The following is a 25,087-nucleotide window of genomic DNA, read 5'->3' on the forward strand; positions in this document are numbered from 1 at the left end:
AACTACCCTCCCTGCGAATTTTGGAACTGCACCCACACCCCAATGGGAACAGGAACATTACCAGTTAAGAAATTTGATAGAGACCCAGACTAATGCTCTCAGATACAAATCCCACCGTCCATACGTGGAATGTAAATTCACTCAAAATCTGGAATATAAAACTGGTTCTCACTGGGTTTTCTTCACAATCATGGTCACCATCAATCTGGTTTACTAGTGTCCTTCCAGACAACATAATTTTCCATCCTGACTTGGTCTGACTTTTATATGATGTGTTGGAGCCGGTGTTGGACTGGGGTGGACGAAGTTAAAAATCACACAACACCAGTTTATAGTCCAACAGGTTTATTTTGGAACTTCGAAAGCTACTGCTTCCAAATAAACCTGTTGGACTATAACCTGTTGTTGTGAGATTTTTAACTTTTGTATATGATTACAGTCCACAGAAATGTAGTAACTTTTAACTGCCCTTTGAAACGGTCTAGCATGCCACTCAGTTGGGATTTCGGATTTGCAATTTGGGATGGGCAAAAAACAACAATGATGCCCACATCCCATGAAAATGTCTCTCTTAAAAACTCAAATCTGGATCATATGAATCCAATAAACCAAAGTTTTAATACTGACTTGAGGGATGTCAGAGACCACTTCCCTCCAGTTTAAAATAAAGACTCTTCATTGCTAATTATGTTAATTTTAGTCAATTTTGTATCCATATATCCACTGCCCCATTCATCCATTATGTGAACAAATCTTTTATATTACTTGTGCAAACACCCTCTGAAACTCTGGACACACAAACTCAGTTGCACCAACTTCAACTGCCTCCATTGAAATTAGTTTATGGACTCAAATCATATTTGTCAGGCGCTATTTGCCTTTAATAAACCCACATTGATTTTCATTACTTAACCCATGTTATTTTGAACATTAATTTGGGATTCTAAGTTTTCCACCAATGAGGAGGAGTTAACTAACCTTCTCCTTTGTTTTGAACACTCTCTAATCCTAAAGCATCGGAATGAAGAGTGGGTAGGCAAGTCAGCCATTTGAGCCCACTCCGCCATTTAACTTATCCTCGTCTCAACTCCACTCTCCTGTCTGCTCCCCAAAGCTCTTTACCCCAGTTTTTATTACCAATGTATCTATTTCTTTCTTGAATCTGTTGATTGATTCTGCCTCCACTGTATTCAGCGGCAGTGACTTCCACCGACTCACAATCTTCTGAGAAAAGTAGTTTCTCCTCATCTCACTATATATCTATGCCCTTTTGTTCAAGACTGGCCCACAAGGGGGAACATCTGTTCAAAGTCCAGGTTATCAATCCCCTTTAGCATATTATATACTTCAATCAGATCCCTCCTTGTTCTTCTGAACTCCAGCAAGTACAGCCCAAGCTATTCAACCATTCCAGAAATCAACCTGTGAACCTCCTCTGAACTGATTCCAGTGCTACAACCACCTTACTCAATTAAGGAGACCAGAACTAGGTACACTATTCCAGATGTGGTCTCACTAACATCTTGTATAATTTTAACATTCCTACAATAAATGCCAGTATTCCCTTTGCCTTTCTGATTATATGCTGCACCCGCATACCCACTTTCAGCAATTCATGCACAAACATTCCAGATTCCTCTGCACTGACGCACTTTGAATCTGCTTCCCATTTAAATATGTTGCCTTTTATTTTGCTTGCCAAAATGCACAATCTTGCATTATCCACATTAAACTCCATCTGCCAGATTCTGACCCATTTTCCTGTCAATATCCATCTGTAAACTCTTTATCTCTTCATCACTGCCTGTTTTCCCACCTATTTTAGTATCACCCACAAATTTTGCTATGTTACATTCTGTCCCTGCTTGCATATCATTTACATAGATTGTGAATCGTTGCAGTCCGAGAATTGAATTCTGTGGCATCACACTAGTTACAGTTCACCATTTATCCCAATCATCTGTTCTCTATCAGTCAGTCAGTCAGTCCTATCCCCAAACCAATACTCTACCCTGAACCCCCATGATCTATTCATGAGGCACCTTGTCAAAAACATCAATACAATTGACAAAGAGAATTGAAAGATTTTGGTTGGAGCCAAAATGGCAGAGTGGGCTCGAAGGGCTGAATTGCCTACCCCAATCTTCATTCCAATGCTTTGTTTTGAACACTCTTCAATCCTAAAGGAGAAAGTTAGTTAACTTCTCCTCATTGGTGGAAAACGTAGAATCCCAAATTAATGTTCAAAATAACATGGGTTAAGTAATGAAAAATGCTATTTCCTTCTCCTCATCTCACTCCATATCTATGCCCTTTTGTTCAAGACTGGCCCACAAGGGGGAACATCTGTTCAAAGTCCAGGTTATCAATCCCCTTTAGCATATTATATACTTCAATCAGATCCTTCCTCGTTCTTCTGAACTCCTAATATCTTCGGCAACCTAAAAAGCATTCTAATCAGACTGAGAATAGCCACCTTCATAAATTGAAACATAATGTGGAGAAGTCGGCTATTTAACACATCGTCTAATAATGAACCTTTCATGACATTGCCATCTGACTCCATTTCTCCTCTCTTTCCCCACAGTATAGAGTCAGAGATGTACAGCTCGAAAATGGACCCATCGGTCCAACTCGTCCATGCTGACCAGATTTCCTAACCTAATCTAGTCCCATTTGCCAGCACTTGGTCCATATCCCTCTAAACATTTCCTATTCATGTACCCATCCAGATGCCTTTTCAATGGTATAATTGTACCAACATCCACCACTTCCTCTGGCAGCTCATTCCACACACACACCTTTCTCTGCATAAAAAGGTTGCCCCTTATGTCCCTTTTAAATCTTTCCCCTCTCACCCTAAACCTATGCCCTCTAGTTCTGGACTTGCCCCACCCCAGGGAAAATACCTAAATAAATTTACCCTACCCAAGTCCCTCATGAGTTTATACACTTCTAAGGTCACCCCTCAACCTCTGATGCTCCAGGGAAAACAGCCCCAGCCTATTCAGCCTCTCTGTAGATCTCAAACCTTCCAACTCTGGCAACATTCTTGTAAATGTTTTCTGAACTCTTTCAAGTTTCACAACATCCTTCCTACAGGAGGGAGACCAGGATTGTCAGGCACCCATTCCCTGTCACTTTTTAGTTTAGATTAGATTAGATTAGATTAGAGTGTGGAAACAGGCCCTTCGGCCCAACAAGTCCACACCGACCCGCCGAAGCGCAACCCACCCAGACCCACTCCCCCACATTTACCCCTTCACCCGACACTACGGGCAATTTACTTTTGAACCTTACATACATCCTGCATTTCTCCTCATTCCCACTCTGAATCATTTGTCAGGTATCTCAAATCCTTGTCCCCTAGTTACCAATGCCATGCCAGTGAAAAGAGTTTTGTTGAAATGCCTTATCATTTTGAAAGTCTCTTAACTCTCTTTTAAGCATACTCTGATCCAAGAAGAGGATTTAACTTGCCAGAAATATCTTTTAATTTTATCAATTTACCCATCCATCATTTGGATGGATGGGTAAATTTGCACTATTTTTCCTGCCTCACTCCTCCTTCACATTTATTAACCATAAAAACTAGGAGCAGCCGTTTGAGCCTGCTCCACCATCATGACTAAACATCTAACCCAATGCCATATTCCCACTTTCTCTCTGACACCTTGTGTTTACAACCTAAAAATGTATCTTTTTCTTTCTTGGATTCTCTCTGATTTATTAATGCATAATCAGGCCTCCTTCCTTTGCTTCATATTAATCTCAATTGCCTTAGTCAGCAAGGGAGCTCCATCTCGTTTTGGATACCCTGCCTTTGCCTCTGATGGAAACGTGTTTAATCTATACCTGAATAACTCCTTCCTGACGGCCTCCCATTGCTCATTAATTATATAACCTGCCAATATTTGTTTCCAAAACATCTGGGTTGGACTCCTTTAAAACATGTAAATTAGCTTTGTTCCAACTGAGTGCCTTCACCTCTTTTGTCCCTTTCCATGTTTACTGTCAATCTAATGGTGCTACTCTCAAGCTGTTATTGTTCATTAGGTGCTCTTACTTTTAACTTATTTCAGCTGCCACATTTCAATTGTGGAACTAGTTTTGTCCATGTTGAGCTCAACATACTGATTAAGAAAGTATTTTTAAGCACGTTAAGAAAAATCCATTCCCTTCACCCAACTTATTAACTCCTTCTGCCTGTATCTGGTTAATGAAGGCCCTTCCATTGTTGTTATAATTTAAATCTGCTCACATTTTCTCTTCCATCTCCTTCACACTAATTAGTATTCTTGAGTATTGCTGAGAAAAAAAACATGTCATAGCTTCTCATCTTGCACCTTCAGGATACGGTCAAACGTGTCAAATTTCAAAGCAAATAATAATTTATACTTCATGAGAAAAGGATGCTGATTGGTTGGCAAGTCAGCTCCAATTGGCTGAGGCTTGACCAAGCACAATGCAATTAAGTTATTTTCTCCCAATTAGACCTAACTGCCAACTAATCCAGCAACCAGTTTATGTTCAATGATCAAGCCTGTATTGATTTCTTCAAGAGTGTTCCATTGACCAGTGGCCATCTGAGAGGAAAGAATTCTCTTCACCTCTGTTTAAAAATAAGAGGTCCCCCTTTTGAGACAATGTTCCCTTGATGTACTTTCCCCCACAAAAAATCTTGTCAATATTGGCCCTATCAATTTCCCTCAAAATCCTATATGTTCCATTAAGATCACGACTCATTCTTCTAAATTTCTAAATAACATTTCAAATGCAATTGTAATTTTTTAAAATAAGCAGATCAAAACTAAACACAAAACACTCCAGATATGGTCTAATCCAGCCCTGCACAGCTGCAGTAAAACGTCCCTACTTTTACATTCCATTCCCCTTACAACAAATAACATTCCATTCTCTTTCCTAATAACTTGCTGTACCTGCGTACTAACATTAGGATTCATATGCCAGGATACTCAGATCCCTCTAAACTACAAAATTCTGCTCTCACTATTTAAATAGTCTACTGTTTTTCTTTGCCAAAGTGACAAGTTCACATTTTCTCACATGAGGGAGATGTTGCCATCGTGGTAATCCTACCTTAGCTGCTGGTAGGATATAAATGCAATTAGTTAGATCTGGGACAAAAGTCAATCTTCATGGTATGATCACAAAATTATCATTGATTATTGTCACAAACTCATCCAGTCCATCAATGCCCGAAAGGGAAGGCAATCTGCCATCCTCACCTGGTCTGGAATATATGTGACTTTAGGTCCATACAAACATGGTTGACTTTTAACTGCCCTTGCAAGGACAGCAAGTGCCGATCTTGTTAGTGATACCCACATCCTATGAAAGAATTTTAAAAACTACATCCCTTTGTGGACTCTACGTCCACTTGACAATTGACATTTTTATGTATTTTTATGTGATCAGCAAACTTAGCTACCATACATTCAGTCTATTCATCCAAGTCATTGATATGGATTGGAAATAGTCAAGGCCACTCCATGATTCATGTGGCACTCCACTAGTTACAGTTTGCCAAATCAAAATGACCCATTTCCTTTCTATTTCATGTTAGTCAATAAGACCCTGCTTTTCACAGCTTCTCTCATGTGACGCCTTCCCCCACTATTTTAGTCAAAAGCCCTCTCTGTTGCCCAAATTATACAACTCCCCAGAACACCACTCCTAGCATGGTTCTGATTTGATTTTCTGTTTTACTGGTGCCAGAGCCCCTCGAGTTGAAAACCACTTCTCCCACACAAGTCTTTGAGTCATGCATTCGTCTTGTAATCTTATCTTCCTCGACAATTTGCTTGTGGCTCAAGTAATCAGACTTCCTGCTTTTTTAATTTAGCCCCCAACTGCTCATATGCCCAAAGCAGAACTTCTTTCCCATTCCAACTTATGTTTTAGGTACCTAACTATACTAAACTGAATCCTCTCACTCCCACTGCACGTTCCTCTGCAGTCCTGCACAAATGTCCCAAACCCTGACAATGGGCAGGTAAAACAACCTTCTGGACTCTTTCTCTTGATGACAGAGAAGTGTGTCCGTCTCCTGGAAAATACTTACGTTCACTAGATCCTGGAATGACAGAACTATCTTAAGAATCAAACTGAATGGCCTTTAACCTCTGAAATAGAGATCTCAGATAAATATATATAAAGTTCTTGAGAGGGTTTGACAATGTTAATTTTGAGAAGCTAATTAGTTGGAAACCACCAAGAACTAAATGAAATTTTTAAATTGGGAGGTAGGCATTACAGGCAAAATTAACATTTTTGGTGACTCCTAATTGCACTTGAACTAAATCAAACATGTTATTGTGGTCTGGAGTCACAAGTAAGCCAAGACAGATTCATTTTTTTCATGGACCGTAGTAAGCCAAAAGGGATATACAGTAATTGATGATAGTTTCAAGGCACTATTAATGATGCTAGCTTTCAATTCAACGTTTAATTAATTAACCTCAAAGTAAGAAAAAAAATAAATCAGTGCATTTGTCTAGTTGTGTCTTGAGGACAGATAGTAAAGGAGAATCAGGTCTGGTGACTGTGTAGAAAGTCACCAAAAAGGAAATATTTCTGACCTCACTAGTTAAGTAAGAAACCTTAGAGCCGATAGGAGATACTTCACTTCATTTGAGTGTCTGTATAGGATATTGATAGGAAAAAGGGTTGAATCTTCATTTTTGCTGTTTATAAGATCCTTCCGTTTGAGTGTATATTTGCTATTCTTTATTAGTTAAAAAAACTTTATTACATAAAGAACAGTGATAGCCTCTTATGAATGTGTTCAATAACTTACCCCCCACCCCCCCAAAAATAAAAACTAACAAAAGTGTGTGTTTCAGGTTTCATTTGGGATCTTTACAAAGTGGATGCTTTTAGTGGAATTCAAATCTATTATATTTAAGAGGGGTTTGTGAATCTTCTTTTTTAAAATGAGCACATGGAGTTGCAGGACATAAAATGGAAGAGCTTGTAAAGTATATTACACATTAGAATTTTGACATGGCTTTGCTTTTTGCTAAACTTTTTCTAACGTAAGAAACTGTAACTGGATCATTTAAAACAAAAGGCTGTACACAGAGTCAGCATTAACGTTCAAGGTAGAAATAAAAGCAGGAGCTCAGAAGGTTAAAATGCTTAAACTGATTACCTGACATTTACAATTAAAAGGAGGAAAACCTAAAATTGCAGTAAGTAGCTAAGATTTAATTAAAATTGAAAAAAAACTTAAAGAGTATGAGGGGCATTGATAGGGTAAATAGGCAAAGTCTTTTCCCTGGGGTCAGGGAGTCCAGAACTAGAGGGCATAGGTTTAGGGTGAGGGGGGAAAAGATATAAAAGAGACCTATGGGGCAACTTTTTCACGCAGAGGGTGGTATGTGTATGGAATGAGCTGCCAGAGGAAGTGGTGGAGGCTGGTACAATTGCAACATTTAAGAAGCATTTGGATGGGTATATGAATAGGAAGGGTTTGGAGGGATATGGGCCGGGCGCTGGCAGGTGGGATTAGATTGGGTTGAGATATCTGCTCGTCCTGGACAGGTTGGACTGAAGGGTCTGTTTCCATGCTGTACATCTCTATGACTCTGACTTGAATTAGAGGAAGAACAGAGAAAGAAATGAAAAGACTTGCATTGGAAGTGAGAGAGAAAATAAGGGCAAAGAAAGAAGAGTCCTTATCAGCCATGATCATAATGTTGCAGCAGACAAAAAAGCAAATAGCTTACTCGACTCATTTACAATGTAAAGAGAATGAAGAAAAGAAAATAAATCTTGAAGTGAAAAGAGGGGAAATGTTTAAAAAAAAAGAGGAATACAAAGAATAAAATGAAGACCAATGGAAGGGAAATTGAATGAAAAATGCTATACTCTAAATGGGAAAGCCATATAGCATGTCTTAGCTAAAGGAAATCTTAGAATATGCTGAAACAAAAAAAGAGTTAAGGTAATGATTCTAATTCCACTGAGGAATTTAACTGGAGATCTGCGTTTCATGTCTGAATTTACAGAGGATAGAGTTGGAAAATAAAAGTAAAAGCAAAAACACTGGGGAAGCTGAAAATCCGAAACAAAAATACAAAGTGCTGGAGAAACAGCATGTGTGGCAGCATCTGTGGAGAAAACAAAAGTTAAAGTATCAAGTCCAATATAATTCTTCTTCAGAGAGCTTTGTAAAGATATCTGTGAAGCTGAATTCACCAAAATATAATTTGAATATAATTTGATGGGTACACCAATGAATGGCCAGTTTTTCAGAGAAACAATCAATCTGCGGACTATCAATGTTAAAAAAGAAATTATCACTTCTTACAAATTTGACCCTGAAGTGTATCAATTAAAATGCAGTACCATAAGGAGGAAACCTAATTAGACATTTGTAGAATTTGCATGGGAAAAATAATTAAGCCATCTGTTGTTTTGATCACTGAATTTTCAGAGAAACAAGTTAAAACATGAGAAAATGATGATACGGGAAGGATTCTGAAATAGAATTCTGATAACCATTAAGAATTATTTAGATGAATGTCAAGTATCAAAAAACTAAGACACAGCAGTTCTGTCAGATACACATATCTCTCAGTTGTGTGAAGAAGTGGTTGTAACAAGGTAATTGGAGGAATAAAGAAAACAGGGAATGGAAAAGGTACTAATTTTTGGGATCGAACACAAAAAAGCTTTAAGAAAGGCCGGAACTTAAAAATTGATATAAAGAAAATAATATCCATTCATCGTTGTAACTGGACATACCAAAGCTAAATTGTTGGAACTTAACTGATAGACCTATTGTAGTAGTCGTATCACCAAAAGTATCCTTAGAAAAGGGATGCAGCAGGAAAGGATTTTGGAATTAAAACAGTAGCAGTGGTACTGGAGTACATTCTCTCAGGACCTACAAGTCAGGGAGAGATGGCTCAGGACAATGAAGAAAGGTGGTTACGAATATTTTATTTCAAAAGCAGTAGTTCCTTATTCTTCTAATCAAGGAGACAATTCAAGAAAGATATTGAGAAACATGCGCAAATCAGTCACTGATGCTGGCTGAAGACACCTGTCTTCCAGAGGGGTTAAAGATCAGAAATATATATTTATTGGACATAGCACCAGCTTCCAAATAAACCTATTGGATTTTAACTTGATGTTGTGATTTTTAACTTTGTCCACTCCAGTCCAACACCGGGCCCTCCAAATCATATTTATTGGAAGCACGCAAGGAGATTGCAAAACATATCCATTGTTTGGAGTTGAATTAAAGAGTGACTTAATAAAGAGAGAAGTTGTAGTTGGACGAGTGAAGTCATTTATTTTTTCTGAGGGAATGACTTGTATAGTTTAAAAATATTGGCCTCACCAGCGATGTTGGTATAGCCAGCTAAAGTAAAAGAAACAGATGTTACAGGAGTGACATCTTCGATTGTTTTCAAGCGGTGCTGTGATTAGATTTCAGGCTCATAGAATTGGACAAGAAAAAGGGCAATGAAATAGAAGTAATATGGAAATTCAGTTTTGACAATTTTTGAAAACATAAGTAAAATAAATGCATAGAAAATTAGGCAAACCCCTGTTTAATACATCTTTTAATAGAAATAAAACTGATAATTCATCATTTGAGAGAGAAGTATTAAAAAAGTCAAATTGAATCAGAAGTAATACCTGTTTTATTTTCAAGAGAAAGTATCAGTGAAGTTAATGGAGATCTCAAATACCAGATGGCGGTGATTGGGCAATGCTCAGTTTGCTCATACTTCCCAATTCTCCAAGAAGAACATAATCCAAAAATGCAGTAACATTCTTTCCCCATTATGTACCATAAGGCAGACCAGGGTCTAGATTAGAGTAGTGCTGGAAAAGCACAGCAGGTCAGGCAGTATCAGAGGAACAGCAAAATCGACGTTTCGGGCAAAAACCCTTCATTATAAATAAGGCAGACCAGGCTGGAGAAATGAGAAGCAATAATGATTGTTAAACTGGTTTACTTCAGTTATGGATGGACTCAATTCAGTTTGTATAATATTAAAACAATGAACAGCATTTTCACTTGCCCACATCATTACGTTTTCATGTAAACGTAAAATTAATGACCAACCTTCGATCTCCCGCTGAGTTTGCCGTTTAGTGAGACATCTACAATCCTTTCAGAGGTCATGTGGAAGAAAAAAATTGGGTACTATTGAGAACAAGTGTGGTGCTGGTAAAGCACCTTCATTAGGCTTATGTCCGAAACGTTGATTCCCCTGCTCATCGGATGCTGCCTGACCTGCTGTGCTTTTCCAACACCACACACTCAACTCTAATCTCCAGCATATACACTCCTCACTTTCTCCTACTGCAGAGAATGCTTAGCCTTATTTCCCTAAACCCAGGAGATATTAAGAAAAAAAAATTCAGTTGGGATAGGATTCCCTGTGGCAGAGTGGTGATGTCCCTACTTCTGAAACCTGCGCTCAAGTCCTCCAAACTCAGAGGTTGGGAATTAAAATTGAACAGGTTGAGTAGAAAATGTGAACTGTGCAGGGAGAAATCTCTGCATACATACTCTTGAAGTGTGTTGCTATGCAATTGACAACCAAAATGTGCTAAGTCCTCGTCATACAGTGGATCCAAATTTCTGAGGACTGCGTGAAAAAAAAATCACCAAGTAGTGATCATACTTCAGGGAAATGCATTTGTTAATTCTGATGTTCACATTTTATGAAAATAGACAGGACAAAATGATTAAAAAACACAAATGAAACAGAATATGGTTAATACAGATTAATGCAGTTGGTCACAAGTGTTTTTTACTGCAAGCAATTCTCCTATGATCTTAATTTACCCAAAAGCATCTCCAATTGCAATGGCTTTTGAAATAGCTCAGAATATACCCTCCATAGTTGAATATCTGACATTGGTCAAATCGATGTGGAAAGTAGGGAAAGCTGCTGAAAATATAGAATGCTTTTAAATAGGGGTTTCAACAGATGTGTGGACGTAGTAATTGAAATAAAAATTTGCAAAACAGAGTGATCCTCAATTTTCCAACCTGGAGTTACAAAATTCTTTGCTAGAGTTAAAAGCAAAAAACGTGAACTCTTTCAGATGGGACACCCACAAGTGTTGAAAGACGTTATCCTCATCAAATGAGAAATAGCAATTACGTTAAAAAAATTACAAACATTCCCAGATCAGACATTTTTAAATCAAGGGTAATCAGCTCTCCCATGCTGCTCACTGCACCAATGTGACAATGTTTCCTATAAACAGTATACCTCTGACCTTTCCAATTGACAATTCATATCTAGAGTTGTGCACAACAGCAATCAATAAGAGACTGGCAAATTCATCACAGAAGCAACTTTCCAGCTGTTTAACAGATGCAATCACATCTTTGAGACAGGATTTCAGCCAACTCCTAATAATGAAAATTAGCATTAACTCCCTGCATTAAGCCCTTCAAATGTAAAAACAAAATTGCCGTCTTCAATATGATGCGTCCACCTCTGAGGCAGCAAATACAAATACAAAACATGCTTCATGTTTTGTCAATAAGCACACCATCTGTATGGCCTGTCATTTCTGTGGTTTTAAAACAATGACATCTGATTTTAAAAATTAGATTAAATTTTCTACTGATTATATCTTTTCAAGCAAGAGACAAAAGCAGCTGAGCTCAAGTTAAGGAATTCCCTAGGGATCAATTTCCAACCCATTCAGTAAGGTGTAGACAATGAGCTCACACAGACAACAGCAGCATCTGCTTTGTTGCATGTAACACAATACATTCAGATCCAGATTTAGTGATTGCAAAATGTCACATTGTTTCTATTATGGTAAGAGAGGGTTGTTCATACTGTTTGTAAGTTGAGTTTCACGACTCTGTGCAAATGTTTTAAAAAAGGTTCATAAGACAGTTAATTTCAATAAACATACCTAGGTTCATATAACTACTTGTATTGTTCATAAAAAGTAATAAAGGACCTGTGGTTAAGGAGCACTGGAAAAAACAAGCCCTGGGCTGACAACTCCGCCACCCCCCCAGACAGGGGTGACTGAACTGCATTGATCATCCAGTGGAGTTACGAGACACAGTATCCATAAAGTTTTGTGACAATGTAGTATTCCTGCTTTTGATCGGAATCTCATTCCAGCACTTGATGGCCAAGGAAGCTTTGCTCATAACACAGTCAAACAGGCTTAGCAAACTGTAAATCCTTCCAAAACACACCAATGGCAGGCAGTAAGAACAGAAGTTCCCATTCAGGCAGGTGATGCAAAGCATCAATTTCTCGACGTTAACCAGTAGCATTCTCTCCTAACAATTTGTAATGATCAGTAATACGCTGTCACCAAGTGATTTCTAAACATTGCTATTTTCAAGTCATCATTGGGCATGGTAATTTCAAATACACATTCCACATCTTGTGTGAAGGGTAGAACTTCATAAATCAGCCGAGAAACTTCTTCCATTTGTCACATACTATAGAATACCGGGTGGAGGAAATAAGAGGCAAGTGTCTATAGCTTAAAGCAATAGCACCAAAGCTTTGACTAGAAAGGTGTTAAAAGGATGCAGGTACCAACAATATTCTGCCAATAGAGCAAAATATTAGAAACTGTTCCACTCTCGTTAGGAAAGAAAAATGCTTTGTTGTGTCCTCAGGAATCCTATCCATAAACAGTCATACAGCATAGAAACAGACCTTTCAGTCCAATTCGTCCATGCCAACCAGATATCCTAAATTAATTTCATCCCATTCACTTGCACTTATCTCTATAAACCCTTTCTATTCATTTACCCATCCAGATACCATTTGAATGTTACAATTGTACCAACTTCCTCCACTTCCTCATTCCATACATACTAGCCTCTATGTGAAAAATTGCCACTCCGACCAGATAAATCTTTCCGCTCTCACCTAAATTCATGCCCTCCAGTTAGACTCCTCTAACCTGGGAATAAGACCTTAGTTATTCACTTTATCCATGCCCTCATGATTTTATAAACCTCCATAAGATCACCCCTCAGCTTCCAACACTCCTGGAAAAGAGCCAGAGCCTATTCAGCCTCTCCCCACAGCGCAAACCCTCCAATCACACCAACATCCTTGTAAATCTTTTCTGCACCTTTGGACCAGAACTGAGTGCAGTATTGCAACAAAACCCTTCCAATCAGATTCACGCAAAGTTTACAAACATCCAAACATGCAGCAGGAGGGAGAAGAAAGACATTGAACTAATTTTATCTTGAGCTCAAACACAGCTTCTCAGTCCACATAAAAATGCTAAATAAAGCACATTAACTTCAATATGAAAATAGGTCCATAGAGTCATAGAGATGTACAGCATGGAAACAGACCTTTCGGTCCAACCGGTCCATGCTGACCAGACATCCCAACCCAATCTAGTCCCACCTGCCAGCACCTGATCCAATCTTTAAGCATTCTAGCAACAACTCAAGATCAAAAAGTACTGTTAGCTCAGAGAAAGGGTTTTTCCATCCGAAGAAATACATGCAGTAAAACAAACCAAGAACATTCTGAAAATAAAGGCACAATAAACAAGTTTTATTTTATACAACTTTTATTGTCAATGCCTGAGTGAATATATTAAACAAGGACACCATACTGCTTCAGTACTGCAGTGTACTTGGCTATTTTGCTTTCAACATTCTTCTCAGCTATTTTCTTCAGTTTCTGTGAACAGAATGCATAAGACATGAATAAAATGGAATTTTGTTCTTCCAGATAATAATTTTAACAATTCCTTTAATCCAAGTACAGGCGAGCAATTATTGGATACCAGTTCATAATCCAAAAGCTAGCAAATACTTCTAATTTCAGCTGAAAACAGCAATGAAGATCACAGTCAGCTGGTTGGGTGGAAGAAAAATTGTGGAAATGAGCAGTTATGTTTCATGGGAAGGCAGCCGAAGATGGTAGGATCACTCTTGCAAGAAAGCAAGAGCTTGGTGTCATTATCCTTTTAAAATTGCAGCAAGTTGAAGATATTGTAACAAACACAGGCCTTACCAACATTTTCTTCTTTTTCTCATAGTGAAGCTTGGCTTTTTCTTTACGCTTCTCTTCAAGGGTGGCTGTTACTGCTTGGTACTTCCAGCCAACTTCATGAGCAAGGCGACCAAGGACAGCAAACTGCACAAAACCAATTTTTCCAGAGTCAAGAACATTGAACATTTGGAGGGCATAACACAGTCCGAATTTAACAACACTGAAAAAGGCCCATAGACAACATCTAGCATCTTGTCTGCTCAAACTCCATTTTCCAGCATTTGGCCCATGGCCTTGTATGCTATGACATTTCAAGGTTTCACCTAAATACTTAAAATTGAGGGCTCACACTTTGACCATTGTTTCAGACAGAGTGTTCCAAAAACACCAGACTGAGTGAAAACCTCCTCCCACAAGGGCTTCAAGTCCCACCTAAACCTCCTATTCCTTACCTTAAAAATCAAGCCTCCTGGTTCCTTATCTCAAAGGAGAAAGGTTTATGCTTACTTACTGTGTTTCAAGTCAAGGTTTCCATTAACCTTCTTTACTCTAAGGAAAGCAAGATGACCTAATTAGTATCTCTTCATTGCTAAAATACCCAGACCCGCCCAATCTCCTTTACACTCTCTAACACAATCACATCCTTCCTGTAGCGTGTTGATTAGCACAGTGCTCCAGTTGTGACATTTTATCTAACTCAAGATGAATTGAATGAAAACAAATTCTGTTCCTTACATTTTTCCAATATCACTGATGTTAGACTCACTGGCCAACAGTACCATCGTATTTGAGTCCATGCAAATTTCTCGCTTTGCTCCCAGAGCAGGATACATTCCACATGGTGCTGGGCAGTTGTCCCTTTTTATATCTTCTAAAACCTTCTCTCAATGTTAATTTATTGAAGGATATCTGACCCAGTTCCTGATTTATATATTTACATCACCCTCTATCGTGAATGCAGACACAAAGAACTCATTTAAAATTAATCCTTAGTCCTATGGCCTCACACTCAGCCTGGTCACTGACAGGTCCTACCTCTGCTGCTGGTTATCATCTTCACCCTAATAGTTTTCATAATTCACCAGCCAGTGCTTTTTTATGCCCCATCTCTGGTCTGCTACGACTTCAACAATCTCTATTACTTAACAAACCAGGCTGCCCTTTGGCCTGGAAAGCCCTGGTTTTATCATCAGCATCCTCCGTGCTGGTCCAGCATTTTTGGTTACAGGATGGAAGAAGTCATCACATTTTGTAATGCTAGGATATGGCTTGACTGCAACGACTCAAAATTGACAGAACAAGAGTCAGGGACCATACAGTATTTGCAGATCTACATACATAGATACAAACCCTTAAACACCAAATTATCCTTCAATCTTTCAGAGTATTTAATTCCAATCAGTAAAATAATTACAAGCAAACTCATAGCAACAAAGAAATAGAGGGACTGGTGACATTCAAAAGGACAATTTTACAATTAACACCAATTAAAAATTGTTCTCAAAAACAATTGCCAGTTTAATTCCTTAGAAGAACCAGCAGGCCTCAAAAAAATTGGTTACACGGTGGTGACATCCATTAGTCCTGTGAGAGCATGGATCGGAGCCTGGGAGATCTTGCTTCAGTCTCTTTTGGTAGAGCAGCGTCTGTTATGGCTGTAGAGGACCACCCGGGAGTGGTAGTTTCAGTTACAGTGATAGGCGCTGTCCTCCACTGTTATCTGAGTGCTGTTTCTTTCAGCTGGTGTGCTTTTCTTCAGCAGCAAGCCTCAGCTCCTCTTCTCTTTTCAGACCTCTGCATAATTCCAGCCTCCAGCGAGAGTGATCACTTGCAGTGTCCTCCCACCTCTCGATGTTCATGTTCAGTGACTTCATGTCTCTCTTGCAGACATCTTTGAATGAAAGATGGGTCCACCCTTGTGCTCTCTTGTTGGAGACCCAGTTCCCCGTTCAGCAGGTCTTTCTTACATAATACAGGTGTCAGTGGTGTAACTTATTACAATGTAAGCCAAGCTTTATGTAATTTGTTCAAATCTCCCAAATGTTCCATGTGCCCAGCTTCAGGTGATAGAAGCTGATAGACAATTTCTGCAAATACACTTTTTCATGCAGGAGCTATACTGCATTAGCAGCTAGGAAGATGGGCTTACTTTCACCGTCTAATTCTGGCTTTCAATATTCCTGTCCTTGATCGCTCCACCAAAGGAGGAAAGATGAGCTACCAAGCCCCTGCAACTCCACTTTCCACTTTATGCTCTCCACCTCTAAGACAGTCCTCAAAGTTCCCTTCTTCAAGCAGGCCTTTAGTTATCTGTCCTAATTTCCCTTAATGACTAGATGCTTAAATAGGCTTTTGAACACTTTTCTGGAGAAACCTGAAACACCTCATTCCACCAAGACAATGTCAGCCACCCTTCTTTCTCGTGGTGAGAGTCATTGGTTAGTATCAAACCAGCTTTGAATTAACTCTATCGAGACAGGTTTATGAAGTGGCAAACAGGCATTTATAACCCTGATCTTTACAGATTGAGATAGGGTACTAAAGCAAAACAAAACTTAAAAATCTAGCAAAAACATCAAGAGTCTATGTCCCAATCTGTACAGTTGAGTAAGGATCAAAGAGGATCCTGACAAGTTTTATCAGCATGGCACTAAGGGCAGAGGTATTAGTTATGTGGATAGAAGGGCTGGGATTGTTTTTAAAGACCATGTTGGGAAGTGACTTGACAGGCAAGTGGGATCATCTAAATTACTTTTGCAGAGAACCATCCTGGACTTATTGGGCTCAAAACTTGTTTGTCACACCAGGTGCAAATGAATTACCTTGCGTGTTGGTTTCAAACGTACGATCTTCAAGGCTGCTGGTACAACCATGCGTTTCCTCTGCAAATGGAAATTTCAGATTAAGAACAATCCAAAGGAACAAGAAGTGATCTTAAAAAAAGTGAACTTATTCTATCTCAGTATCAAGTTTGTTCTCATTAAAAATCAAACAATGTAGGTAAAGACAACTCATCAGTGACAGAAGAGGAACATGAATTAATCAAAAATTGGAAGGTTGTGCACCTTGTCATATGGAGGAGGGATCCCATCGAAGACCTTCAGTCTGTCCAAGGCAGCTTGACCTCGTTTTGTCTTGTGCGGCAACATACCTGAAGCAATCACAACACAATTAAAATGTTTCTGTATTCAACGTTTCATGAAAAACAATAGTCAATTGTTCCAGTAGGATCACCATCTGATATGAACAGTAGTTAAGTGTACACAGATTGGGAAAATATTGTTGCACAATTGATTCAGTGCTTCATTTACACTCGAATATTAGATATCCCAAAAATCAGAATTACATTTAGAAACAAACTTGGCTTAAAATAACTTTTGATGACGGTGACCAAAAAATTGGTCAAAGAGTTAGGTTTTGAAGAGCTTCTTAAAGAATGAAAGCAAGAATTAAAACTGCAAATAGCATCATCTTCTGTAAACCAGGCTATTCCAGCCTATCAGATGTTAATTACATCATATTGCATGAAAGTAAGTCATGTGCTTCAGGTTAAAGTCATGCTGAAAAGGGCCTACAAAAAGATAACCAGCTGGAATTTGTGGGATATAACACTAACTGAACCCTGCTGCTGAAATGCTCATCTATGCCTATGTTGCCTTTAAACTCAATTATGGGATGCTCTCCAGTCTAGAACCCACCCATCCACTTCAAATCAACCACACGTAAAAGTTCATCCAAAACGTTCTTCCCTATAGGCAATGCACCCATCACCCGAGTGCTTTCAGACCTGCATTGTATTGCCTGACCAGCAAAATAGATTTCAAAGTTTTCATTTTCAAGTTACTTCCGGTCGCCCTCACCCCTCATTATCTCTGCAACATTCTCCAGTCTGACAACCCTAATCATGTTTGTAATGCCTTTCTCTCATCCCTGATTTAGTCACTCCACGAACTGAAGCCATGCACTCAGGATCCAAGGTCTAGAATTTACTCACTAACCTGTTCAGTTGATGCTCTTTAAGTGAATATCCTTAATACTTAGCTCCAAGCAAAACTTGGTCATAGAGAACACAAGTAGCACGAATAAACCTAATGGTTTGCCAACGCTGCCTCACCCATTAGTACTACCATAAACTCCAACTCCACTTTCTTACTCACTATCCATATTTTGTACCCCCAAGAGATGACACATTATCCCAAACATAAAAATAAATGTATTCAACAATGCAGCATTCATAATTTCTCTTCTCACTTGTAAAGGTGAAGCTTTATCCTCAAAGCTGTTTTTTTGACTCCCCAAATGGCATAAACAATTTGAATATCTATGATAAAATGCCCTTTCAGAATTTTACATGCATTGATGAGATCACCTTAAGATCATCATCTTAAACACACTATAATACAGACCTAATTTATTCACTGGGTCACCTGTCAAAATAGCTCCTTAGAAAGCTGTGTACTAAAAGCATTCAGATAATATCACCATGGCAGATTTGGGCACAATTAAATATGCAAGCTGTTCATCAATGTGCCCGTTATTCAGTGTTCTCAAAAATGCAATTACTGTTTCAAATAAGAACATGACGAAGCAGCCAAGTTTGTACAGCGACTGAAACCAATTTATGCTAAACATATAAGGTAAAATATTACCTCTTACAGTCCTCCAGAAGATTCGGCTTGGTGCTCTGAAGTGATATGGGCCCCGAGATGGGTTAGTATTCATCCTCTTGCGCAAAAAAGCAAGATACTTGACTACATAGAGAGAGAGGTAACTGAATATCTGTGCAGAATAAAGTCAACACCATTTGACTACATGCTGGAGTCAAGTCTAATGTTCAATGTTGTCCATGCAATATTCATGAAACATTACTTATAAAATGTACAACGTATGTTGTGATATCATATGAATAGGTTATTTAGTCAGTCGGTCAAGCCAGTTTCACCATTTAATATGACCATGGCTGAATAAACACTTATACCTTTTACTGACACTATCTCCATAACCCTTCACATCATTGGTAAACACAAATCTATCAATCTCTACTTTAAATATTACTTATGGACTGAACTCCCACAGACTTCTGAACCCTAATATGGGGTTGAAAATCAACAAGATGAGCACTAAAATTGTACTGAAACAAACTTTTGCTGATGTGTCTCAGATGGTAGTGCATGTGAGGTATTCTCATTGTTGAGAAACTCAATCACATCAATTCATCACAAACACTTCAGGTGCCACTTCAATGAACTTAAATTAATACAACAGTAAATGAATGCTCATTACACAAGATCAGTTGCAGTGTGACTAGGCCTTACATGTAAAGCCAACTGTATTTTTAGGGAATGGGACAAGACAAGACAGACACTTACGTTTGTTCCTGTAAAAGTTGCCAGAGATGTTTATGCCCTCACACCTCACCACCACCACTTTATGACCTTTGTTTAAAGAAAACCCAGTAACTATGTTACATGATTAAACAAGCAAACTGCATCACAAATGTTCAAAGAGGCAATTATTCATCAACATCCTAAATTAAATGTCATGCAATTTTCAGAATAAATGGACAGTACCTAGTAAGGTCTGTTTGGCCACAATGGCAGCCAGACGGCCAAGGAGATGGCCTCTGCCATCAATAAGCAGGACCTGTAAAGAGTACAAGCCAAATGGGTTAGTGTAGACCAAAGACATTAGCCTATCGCATGTGCTTGACCATTTAAGGAGATTGTTGATGATCTGTTAATCTGTTTTGCCCATAACCCTGACTTCCTTGCCGATTTAAAATTTATCTCAGCTTGAACATAGTTAATGACTCAGCCCTAAGAGACCTCCATAGTAAAGAATTCTGCACATGCACTCCACTCAAAAGAAATTCCTCCTCAACTATTTAAAAGGTGCAACCTCTTATTCTGGAACCATGCCCCTTTGGTCCTAGACTCTCCCACAAGGGGAATCAAACTGTTGCAAAATCTGCAGCGACCCTTCAAGAATCTTGTGGGCTTCAACTGTGATCCCTCTAAACCCCAATTAGCACAGTCCCAAAATACTCTACCTCTCCTCAGACAATCCCTCCTAACTCGGTAGTGCCTCGTGAGCCTGCCCTGGACTATCTCCAAGGCCAGTACACACCTTCCTTTAGGTAAGGTGCGCCAAAACCGCTCCGAGTATTCCAGCTCTGGCCTGGTACAGTTTCAGCAAAACCTCCCAGCTTCGCCTGCCCCACTGCCTTTAGCTTAAGCGCGATACAAACCGCCTCCACAGCGGGAGGAAATCAAACGCCATGGGGGATGGCACCAGCCGGTTACCGCAGCCCAGGGCGGGTGGGCTGCAGCCACCACATGCTCCGAGCTCGGGGCTCCATTGACGCGGGCCTCAGGCAACTTGCAAAAAACAGAAACAGAAAATCCTTCCATCTCCCCTCGGCGCCAGCCTGAAGCCCGGCCTAATCCCGGTCACCGGGTGAAGAGACCCCGGGGGGGGTGAACCCATCCATCTCTCTCCCACCAGCAGCCTCTCACCAAGGCCCCGCACTCAGGCCTCACTCACGCCGCATCCGGCCCAGGGCTCGGAAAACTTGATCAAAAACACCACCCTCGCTCAACATCAGGCAGCGGCCTCTCCTAACCCCCCCCCCCCCCCCCCCCCGCTCCCTGGGGGGGGGAACGGGCTCGAGGGGGGACAGTGTGAGAGGGGCTGCCTCGGGTGAATGGCGAGCGGGGGTGACAGCACCTTGTTAAAGCCGTCCGCCATGGCGCCGAAAAGGAAGAAGGCGCGGGGCTTCCCAGCCTAAAGAACAGGGATCGGCAGCTCCGCGAAGCCCCCGGTGACGTCCACGTGGTCCAACTCCGCCCCTCACTCGACGTGTAGGTTGGTTGGTTCCGCTACGTTGAACGTCACCACGCCATGATTGACAGCTCCCCCAGACAGTCAGAATGGGCTGAGGGACACACTGTAACGCCTGATTAGTGGTAAAGATTTCCATGTTCGCTATGGGGACCTCGTGGCGCAACGGTAGCGCGTCTGACTCCAGATCAGAAGGCTGCGTGTTCAAATCACGTCGGGGTCATAATTTTTTTTTAATTCTTGCCTTTCAGGAGATGAGTTGCAGGAACAATGCGGTTTGCTCCTGTACTTTGTATTTGGATGCATTTTGCTGTCGAAGGCGGAACCAATTTCCAGCGGCTCACATTGCCTTACTCCTGTCTTCAAGTTAAAAACTTGTTGACCTATTCTACAACACTGGCGTCTTTTTTATTTGCATAAAAGAAGCTTTGACTCCACTCACAGTTCCGAAAGCAGCGCTGTCGTGCCTTTGTCCATCAAGAAACAAACATTGCAAACTGAGTTTCCCCGCAGTTGCAAAAACCAAAAGTATTTCTTACTCATGTAGGACCGGTTCCTTCTCTTTGCCTGACCTGGTTTGTGTATTATAAGCACCATAATATATTAGGACTGTATTGAGACTGGTCAGATTATAACATAATTTATGGGAAAGAGTTTAACTTCATTCTCTATAGTATCCAATATGACATGTTTGGAATCAACGTTTACATATATTGAGGCAAGGACTGATAACTGAACAGACCCTCATTATACTTTGGCAGAAAGATGTGAGACTGTGGTCTTTCCCCACTGCGCCTTGATGGCTGCTGACCCAGGTTTAAGCGCATCCCTCAACAGAGTCCTGGACCTTCTAATATGCAAGTCTGCAACATTCAATCAAAATCAACTCTTCTCAGTGGAAGACCACAAAACGTCGGGCAGACCAAAGAGGTTTCACCAAGTTAATACTAAAGCTTCATCCTGTAAGAAGGATCTTAATGTGGACCATGGTACAGTGCAGAAACAGATCTTTCAGCCCACAGCTCCTGTACTAGCTCTTTGCTGGAGAGGACTGTGCACTCATGATTGGTTTCTGCACATGCACACAAAGACAAACATTAGCTGCTTGTTGGAAGATCACCACCTCGGTAAATAACATTCTTTGGTGTGCCCATAATCTCATTGATCTTGCGGTGCAAAGATTTACAAGTGACCAACTGAAGGAGACTGGGACATTCTAAGTCTAGGACAATGTACTGAGGGATTCACTAAAACTTGCGACAGGAGGAAAAAGATTGAGTGGGAAAAGATCAGAGCCTTAGGTCAGTTTGCCATAGTACAACGAAGGACTGGTAATTGTATAGGTTCCTTCTCTATGCCTGACCTGGTATGTCTATTATAAACATCATAACATATTTTGATGTAGCTCAGATTACAACATAATTTATGGAGAAGAGTTTAACTTCATTCTGTATAATTTCCAATATGAAATGTTTGGAAACTGCAATTACAAATGTTATCAATAAAACATATTTTGTATGTTTTACAAAATCACAGAATAATCACAATTGGGCATAGGTTTAGGGTGAGGGGGAAAGATATAAAAGAGACATAAGAGGCAACTTTTTCACTCAGATGGTGGTACGTGTATGGAATGAGCTGCCCAAGGAAGTGGTGGAGGCTGGTACAATTGCAACATTTAAAAGGCATCTGGTTGGGTATATGAATAGGAAGGTTTTGGAGGGATATGGGCCAGGTGCTGGCAGGTGGGACTAGATTGGATTGGGATATCTGGTCGGCATGGACGAGTTGGACTGAAGGGTCTGCTTCTGGATTAGTGGTGCTGGAAGAGCACAGCAGTTCAGGCAGCATCCAAGTAGCTTCGAAATCGACACTACTTTTGTAGCCCTGCTTTTGCCCGAAACGTCGATTTTGAAGCTACTTGGATGCTGCCTGAACTGCTGTGTTCTTCCAGCACCACTAATCCAGAATCTGGTTTCCAGCATCTGCAGTCATTGTTTTTACCCTGAAGGGTCTGTTTCCATGCTGTACATCTCTATGACTCTACGACTACATAGTTGCTTGTCTCTTGTAAGAGCCTTTGAATATTCATCCTCAACACCATTTATGATGCTATGCTGCTTATCTCAGTCGTTCCCTGTGGAAAAGTATATAGTATCCTGCTCCAACAGGCCACTTCATAAATAAGTTACCAGCAGTCTCTCGCAGTTTTACTCCACATCAGTCACCCAAACATTTTTTTTTCTGTACAATTAGGGCAATATGTGCTAACCTTGGCTGTGACATAAACATCAAATGGAAGAATTTTAAATTTTTTAAACTTATTTTAAGAAAAAAATCTTCCACTTGCTATTGATGAAATCTGAAACAGAACATGCACAATGTTACGGGCAATTAGACAATTGTTCCCTGAACTTCTTTCAAAAATGTTTCAATTTTATTTCTGGCTTATGGCATGTGAACATTCAATTTGTACTTTGGTCAACTGTTAACAATTGAATATCGAACATAGAACATTACAGTACAGTACAGGCCGTTCGGACCTCGATGTTGCGCCGACCTGTGGAACCAATCAGAAGCCAATCTAATCTGCACTATTCCATTCTCTCCATGTGCCTATCCAATGACCATTTAAATGCACTTAAAGTTGGCGAATCTACTACTGTTGTAGGCAGTGCGTTCCATGGCCCTACTACTGAGTAAAGAAACTATTTCTGACATCTGTCCAATATCTATGACGTCTCAACGAAAAACTATGTCCCCTCACGCTAGCCATCACCATCCGAGGAAAAAGGCTCTCACTGTCCAACCTATCTAACCCTCTGATTATCTTATATGTCTCAATTAAGTCACCTCTCAACCTTCTTCTCTCTAATGAAAACAGCCTCAAGTCCCTCAGCTTTTCCTTGTAAAACCTTCCCTCCATACCACGTAAAAACAATGACTGCAGATGCTGGAAACCAGAGTCTGGATTAGAGCGGCGCTGGAAAAGCACAGCAGTTCAGACAGCATCCAAGGAGCAGGAAAATCGACATTTCGGGCAAAAACCCTTCATCAGGAAAATGGGCAGAGTGCCTGAAGGGTGGAGAGATAAATGAGAAGAGGGTGGGGGTGGGGAGAAAGTAGCATAGAGTACAATAGGTGAATGCAGGTGGGGATGAAGGTGATAGGTCGGGGAGGAGGGTCAGGGAAGGTAGCAAAGAGTACAATGGGTGGATGGGGGTGGGGATGAAGGTGATAGGTCAGAGAGGAGGGTGGAGTGGATAGGTGGAAAGGAAGATAGGCAGGTAGGACAAGTCATGGGGACAGTGCTGAGCTGAACGTTTGGAGCTGGGGTGAGGTGGGGTATGGGGAAATGAGAAAACTGATGAAGTCCATATTGATGCCCTGAAGTTGAAGTGTTCTGAGGCAGGAGATGAGGCGTTCTTCCTCCAGACATCGGGTGGTGAGGGAGTGGCGGTGAAGGAGGCCCAGGACCTCCATGTCCTCGGCTGAGTGGGAGGGGAAGTTGAAATGTTGGGCCACAGGGCAGTGTGGTTGATTATTGCGGGTCTCCCAGAGATGTTCCCTAAAGCGCTCTGCTTGGAGACGTCCAGTCTCCCCAATGTAGAGGAGACTGCATCGGGAGCAACGGATACAATAAATAATATTGGTGGATGTGCAGGCAAAACTTTGATGGATGTGGAAGGCTTCTTTGGGGCCTTGGATGGAGGTGAGGGAGGAGGTGTGGGCGCAGGTTTTGCAATTCCCTCCATACCAGACAACATCAGAGTAAATTTCCTCTGAACCTTTCCACATCCTTCCTATAATGCGGTAACCAGAACTGTATGCAATACTCCAAATGTGGCCTCACCAGAGTTTTGTACAGCTGCAACATGATTTCATGGTTCCAAAACTCAATCCCTCTACCAGTAAAAGCTGACACACTGTATGCCTTCTTAACAACCTTATCAACCTGGGTGGCAAATTTCAAGGATCTAAGTACCTGGACACTAAGATCTCTTTGCTCATCTACACTAACAAGAATCTCATTCCTGTTACTCCTTTCAAAGTGAATCACCTCACACTTTTCTGGACTAAACTCCATTTGCCACCTCTCAGCCCAACTCTGCAACTTATCTATGTCCCTCCGTAACCTACAACATTCTTTATCCACAACTCAACCAACCCTAGTATCATCTGCAAATTTACTAACTCATCTTTCTATGCCTTCATCCAGGTCATTTATATATATTACA

The 25,087-nt window shown here is 40.4% G+C and overlaps 1 protein-coding gene and 3 non-coding genes across 4 annotated transcripts; 1 reads left to right on the top strand and 3 right to left on the bottom strand.

The window, feature by feature from the left end:
* Nucleotides 1-13,563: 13,563 nt before the first annotated feature.
* Nucleotides 13,564-20,847, bottom strand: rpl13a (ribosomal protein L13a). Its single transcript, XM_072548116.1, has 8 exons — nt 20,736-20,847; nt 19,580-19,652; nt 19,379-19,444; nt 18,659-18,760; nt 17,075-17,160; nt 16,832-16,891; nt 14,031-14,153; nt 13,564-13,694 (listed from the first exon to the last, which is right to left on the bottom strand). Exons 1-8 carry the CDS (start codon nt 20,754-20,756, stop codon nt 13,608-13,610), a joined length of 618 nt encoding a protein of 205 aa, XP_072404217.1. The 5' UTR covers nt 20,757-20,847; the 3' UTR covers nt 13,564-13,607.
* On the bottom strand, nt 16,962-17,035 carry LOC140453750 (small nucleolar RNA SNORD34). Its single transcript, XR_011952485.1, has one exon. It is a non-coding gene; the product is annotated as a small nucleolar RNA SNORD34 (small nucleolar RNA).
* LOC140453749 (small nucleolar RNA Z195/SNORD33/SNORD32 family) lies at nt 19,161-19,236 on the bottom strand. Its single transcript, XR_011952484.1, has one exon. It is a non-coding gene; the product is annotated as a small nucleolar RNA Z195/SNORD33/SNORD32 family (small nucleolar RNA).
* Nucleotides 20,848-21,000: 153 nt separating the features above from the next.
* trnaw-cca (transfer RNA tryptophan (anticodon CCA)) lies at nt 21,001-21,072 on the top strand. The gene has a single exon. It is a non-coding gene; the product is annotated as a tRNA-Trp (tRNA).
* Nucleotides 21,073-25,087: the final 4,015 nt, after the last annotated feature.

This window comes from Chiloscyllium punctatum, chromosome 27 (assembly GCF_047496795.1).
Source record: "Chiloscyllium punctatum isolate Juve2018m chromosome 27, sChiPun1.3, whole genome shotgun sequence".
NCBI classification, from domain to species: domain Eukaryota; kingdom Metazoa; phylum Chordata; class Chondrichthyes; order Orectolobiformes; family Hemiscylliidae; genus Chiloscyllium; species Chiloscyllium punctatum.